This window comes from Zingiber officinale, chromosome 7A (assembly GCF_018446385.1).
Source record: "Zingiber officinale cultivar Zhangliang chromosome 7A, Zo_v1.1, whole genome shotgun sequence".
Lineage (NCBI taxonomy): Eukaryota > Viridiplantae > Streptophyta > Magnoliopsida > Zingiberales > Zingiberaceae > Zingiber > Zingiber officinale.
Window position 1 is genome coordinate 109,446,543 of NC_055998.1, and position 5,812 is coordinate 109,452,354.

Below are 5,812 nucleotides of genomic sequence, written 5' to 3' on the forward strand. Positions count from 1 at the left end.
GAAGCTAGAGAAGCTAGCGAAGCGCGACATCCTCCGGAACCAGTTAACGAACCTCCGGATGAATCAAGGCGAGAAGGTAGCGCAACTCCAAGCGAGAATCAAGGAGCTGATAACGCAACTAACGAACCTTGGAGAAGAGGTAACCAACCGGGATTCTATCCGATACGTGCTCAATGCCTTCCCGAGAACTCCAGAGTGGGTCTCCTTAGTAGATGCGTACTACATCTCTAAAGACCTCGAGGTAAGTACGTTAGAACAATTATTTTCGACTTTTGAACTTTATGAATCTCGAGTTTCAGAGCCAAATGGAGTATAGAAGATCAGTCAGAACATAGCTCTACAGGCAAAAGTAAACGGTTCTGACTCCGAAGCCTCAGTTGACGAATCCGAAGCGGCACTATTGGTAAGACGCTTTAATAAGTTTTTCAGTTCTAATAAATTTAAATCGCAGAGGCATCATCGAAAGAAGAGGACGGTTCGTTGCTACAACTGCAACGAAGAAGGGCACATCAAGGAGGACTGCCCAAAATTGAAGAGAAAGGAGAAAGAAAAGGAAAAGCCAAAATACAAGAAACCAGAACCCTCCAAGCACAAGAATCTGAAGGCTACTTGGTCAGATTCGTCAACCTCTGATTCGGACATCGAAGAATTCTCAGGGTTAGTGCTATTAGCGAACCATCAACCGGAAGAAGACTCAAGCTCAGAGATGAGCATCGATGAAGGAGGAGGAACATCAGAAGAAGAAAGCAGCAGTGAAGGGAGAGCGTCACCAGATCAGGTAAGTAAGGTACGCAATCTAACCCCGTCTCAATCATTTCGATTTATTAAATCGCTTTCTAAAGACTTATTCAAAGTAGAAAAAGAAAATAAAGAATTAAAAATGAAATTAGCAAAAGGATGTCCACTTGAAATGTATGATAGTGTAAAATCAGAAAATGATAAATTAAAATTAGAAATTGAAAAACTGAAATCTGCTGCATGCTTAAATCAATTTCCAAATTCAAAATTAAGAGTTTATGGTAAATTAAATTGGTATATAAGGAAGCATCAAGGTCAACTTAGAAAAATACCAAGAAACTATGTACCCCTAGATTTTTAAATAATTCTATAGGAAGGAACCTCTATTGGGTTCCAAAATTTGTGCTTAATTAATTTTTTCAAAAATTAAAAACTTACAATGAGAAAATTAAACATTGAAATTCTTTATGGAAGTTTTGTCTAAGGAAGTGGTTGTTGCTCCAATAACCAAGAAGACCTAGTGCTTCGCCACGACCTGGAAGCTAAAATATTGAAAGAAAATGTTTAATTAACTTTCTGAAAAAGCATTAAATAAGAATTAAATAATGCTTTGAAAGTTTATCAAATATTTATTAAAATAAACAAAAATTCCTTAATTTTTTTTAAAATTCTAACTTAGAAATTATTTTGTATTCTTAAGATTTTATTTTAAAAATCCTAAATAATTTCATTTGACTTAGAAATTTTTCAGTTTAGACTTAGAAATTTATTTTATAAAAAGTTTATTCTTGCTTAGAAATTTTTTTTAATTCAATTTAACTTGAAAATTTTTTTTTCTTAGAAATTTTTTTCAAAGATTAAATCTTACTTGAAAATATTTTACTTAAGACCCCATTTTTGCTGTGATCAAAGTGGGAGAGAAAAGTACAAGTTTAGGGGGAGTTAGAAAAACTTAATTTTTTTTTGTGTTGCAATTTTACTAATTGCAAAAAATTTTCTTAACTTGTTAGTTTAGTAATTTTTCTTTAAAATTACTGTTTATGTCTATTTTTACCCTAACTTAAACTTGACTTGATGCACATCAAAAAGGGGGAGATTGTTGGACCCCGTGATAGTTTTGATGTGATCAACCAAGTTGGTTAGGTCCTGCTGTGTTTGATCCCTGTGTCTGAGTGTGCACGAGCTTAGGAACACAGGAAATCGAGCGGAAGACGCAGCTAACGAGAAGGACGACACGGGTAGGGAGCCGACGGGCTCGGTGTGTCCGAAGGACGAGAGAGTTGCGGAAGAGTACTCCGGTGGGCGTGAAGAGCGTGCGCGGCGTTCGAGGGACGTTAAACTGGGACGGAAGGCTGTTCGAGGAGAAGGCCGGGAATTGGGTTCGGGTGAGCCCTATTCCGGTTGGCTGTAATCACCCAAAAGAACGGAGCTTCGGAAGCCAAAGCAAAGAAGAAAAGGAGTCAAAAGAGGCTGGAAGTTACTGTAGCAAAAGTTACTGTAGCAGGAACATTGAAGGCGCCTTCATTGCTTGTTGAAGGCGCCTTGAGCCAGGTCAGAATGACCGTTCGAGCACCGGATAGAATTCTATCCACTCACCGAGCTGGAGGCGCCTTAGACCTTGTTGGAGGCGCCTTGGACCCTCGGGATAGAATTTCCAGGAGCTATAAAAAGGCCCCTGGAGCTAGGAATTTAACGATAACTCAAGCAATCAATTTGTAAGCAATTCCTAAACAACTAGTGAGCTTCCAAAGTGTAAAAGGCTTCTCCGCCTTCAGAGAATGAGATTTTTCTTACTGCGCTTTTTCTACTGTCCTGGATTAACAACTTCCTTGGTTGTAACCAGGTTAAATCCCGGTCTTCTCTGTTTTTCTGTATTTAGTTTTTATTGCTTTACTATTTTGTCACTATTGCACTAATTGAGTTGAAAATACGAGGAGGGTATATTTTATTTTTGTTTTCAGCAATTCACCCTCCACTTGTCGGTCTCCACTGCACCTACAGTACATGGTCGGGAAATCTTTACGCTACCTGAAGAAAATATACATGTGGAGATTGAAAGAATAACGTTGAATCTGTGAGAAAGTAGGTGATTTATGATGGTTAAAGGCTATCAACTAGGTATGGAACGGTAAACAGTGACACCATCATCAACATCATTTTCAGGAATATTCAAATCAGCAACGCTTCAATATTAGAACAACGGAAATAGGTTACAGTTATTTGTCGAATGAACTATAGCAATTGCCAAAAGATTGGGAATTGGATTTACGATACCCTAAAGCGTACAAGTGCATTTTTATAATCTAGGGCGTAAATATATGCGAACAACTACAGCAGCATTGTTTCATGGACTTCAATGACAAAGTGAAGCTATTCAAGTGATCCTGCATGACTCAGAAGATCTCCAATAAAAGGTCTATTTCAGTGTTTAAATGCTTCTGCAATCTTCCTTTGTATAAGCTCCACACTTAGACGAGGGGACAATCGTGGAAGTGTAGCCTGCAACAGTAAGGCCTTTCTGAGATGATAATTTTTAGACTGAAAATTTTCCCCGGGAATCTCGGACTAAATATCTATTATTAAGAACAGCACTTTTTTAGACTTGTCCAATCTTTTCTCGCCGTGCACCAACACAGCCGTATTAAGAACACCTTCTAGAAGCCTTTGTTCATTTCGTAGCTCAAAATCATTACTAATGGTAGAGACAAATATGACGGGCATTAAAAATGGTCAAACAGAAAGCCAAACAATGAGATAGAATTTTGTCAAATAAACTGCATTTTAGACAAATCTCAACAGTCTTTATGGGGCAGCAATGGTGCGCAATCTAGATTCACTGTGTTACTTGAAAGAATAATATTTGTTTTAGTTTAGCTACTCCAAACAAAAGTTCAAGTTCCTAGGTTCCTTGATCACAAAAAAAATCACACATCGAAGGTGAATTCACATAAAAAATTTCAGTTAATGTGGATAAATGATGCAATTGTCTATTCTAGTTGAATATGGGCATCAACAAAACTATAATTACAAATATGCAATCTTAATTGATGCGTTTAGAGGATCTCCCAAATTCCTAGATCCCTTATTCAATTCCAAGCTCCAGATCATGACTAATGTTGTAAAGACAAACATGATGCAGACATTCTCTGAAGATGCTCAAATAATAAATCTAAATAACTATATCAGACTCAAGAAGATGATATAAACTCAAATATAACCAATAAATAACATTTAGGCAAAAGACCCAATTTTGTCAACCATGGGTTTATATACATTTTCACAAACACTGAAAGATGTGTTTGGTACAGTGGAATGGAATGGGAATTATTTCTCTCCTCCATGTTTCCATTCTAATGTTACTATAAGCAACTTAGAATGGAGTCAGCCATTTTGGACAATGAGTTATTTTATTCCATAGATTTAGAAGAGTATTCCATAGTCAATTCCACCTAGACTAAATATAATTTTTATTTTTTATTTTCGTCGGCAAAATTGAAAAAAAAAAGAAGATGAGTGAATTGGGTAGGCTAGAATAGGCTCAAGCAAACCAACTGGATGAGTTGAACATGCCTATTAAGCCGTTAGGTCAATTGGGCCAAGCAAGACAGCCTACTTGTGTGGGTGATCAAGGTTGGGTTAGTTAGGTCAATCAGGGCAAACAAGATTGAGTGAGCTAGATGAATCAGGCACATAAATGTACTAGATAGACTATACAAGCCTAGTGAACTAGAAGAATTGAATCACCTAGGTCAGTTGGACGACTGGATGGTAGAATCATGTTTAGGCGAATTGGATGGATCAAGCATAGCCATGTTGGCAAATTGGATGGATCAAGCATGTTAAATTACCATATTGATTGGATGAACTAAAAATATAGTAAATCATTCCACAAGTCATACCATTCAATTAATACAGCCAACCAAGAATGGATCATTCCACTTATCATTTCCATTTTCATTCCATTTCCATATCCATTTCCCATTTTCATTCCCATTCCATTCCATTCTGCTGGATGTATCAGATGGATAAAAGTTTTAACCAAAGATCAGCATTCACACCGCATGAGATTATGAAACCTAATCAAACACAAGAAAACGTATCCAGGCAAGGCATGAACATAAACAACAAAAGATCAAGGAGGAGACGCACACCTCAGAGCCATCAGGAAGAACTTTGGCCAGCACTGGGATCTCGTACTGATATAGCCGCTCCCACTCGAGATTCTCTGTGATATCTCTCACCTAATCGCAGAAATAGTTCCTTATAGTTCGCTGGAATTCATCAATCGGGCGGCGGTGGAGGAAGAGGAAGGGTAATGATAGGATAAGGCACTCACCTGGAGATCGACGGAGAGGAGGGAATGTGGACCCCCCTCTAGCGAAAGCGCAGCGTCGAGCTTCTCTTTAAGACCGTCGCAGAGGCAGCATCCCGGCTTCGAGTATAGCACCAGCTGCCAACGCCCGTCCTCGCCGCCCCCTCCGCCATAGGAATAGGAGGAAGCGGAATAGGCTCGAAGGCTACGAGACTGGAGCGCGGACCTAGCTTTCAACGGCGCAGAGGAGGAAGCGAGGCGGAGGGCGAGCAGCGCCGATGGGGCGAAGGCGACCAACGCTGCCATGTTGAACCCGATAAGAAATCCAAGTAATTCCCATATATGTATAAAATTTAATGGGCTTAATGGGCCGGTTTTAATGGGCTATAAATCCAAATAATATCAAGATAGGTCTAGGATAGTAAATAAACTAAAAACAAATTTTATATTGGACTTAATAAAAACTTATTTATGTTCATTTATAACCTATAAAAGAATAAATTTAAATAATTCATTAATATATATGTATATCTATATATATATATAAAATTGTTACTAAATAATTTCATAAACAATATTGTGTTTATTGACAAACACAATTTATGAACTATGTTTATTAATAAAATTTTGATCAATAAGTAAATAAATTTAAAAAATAAAATGAATAAATATGTTCAAACTTAATAATAAATTAAATAGTTTTAAATTGTAAAAATTTTAAATAATCAAATCAACTTAAACAAGAGCTCAATAATATCTAAA

General features: G+C 37.4%; 1 protein-coding gene across 2 annotated transcripts; it reads right to left on the reverse strand.

Moving 5' to 3' along the window:
* Positions 1-2,894: 2,894 nt before the first annotated feature.
* On the reverse strand, positions 2,895-5,364 carry LOC122001982. 2 transcript variants are annotated; one of them, XM_042556984.1, is made up of 3 exons: positions 5,075-5,364; positions 4,890-4,979; positions 2,895-3,237 (listed from the first exon to the last, which is right to left on the reverse strand). In XM_042556984.1, exons 1-3 carry the CDS (start codon positions 5,354-5,356, stop codon positions 3,160-3,162), a joined length of 450 nt encoding a protein of 149 aa, XP_042412918.1. In that variant the 5' UTR covers positions 5,357-5,364; the 3' UTR covers positions 2,895-3,159. The 2 variants fall into 2 exon arrangements, with proteins under 2 accessions (XP_042412918.1, XP_042412919.1); XM_042556985.1 differs by lacking the exon at positions 2,895-3,237 and adding an exon at positions 3,245-4,814.
* Positions 5,365-5,812: the final 448 nt, after the last annotated feature.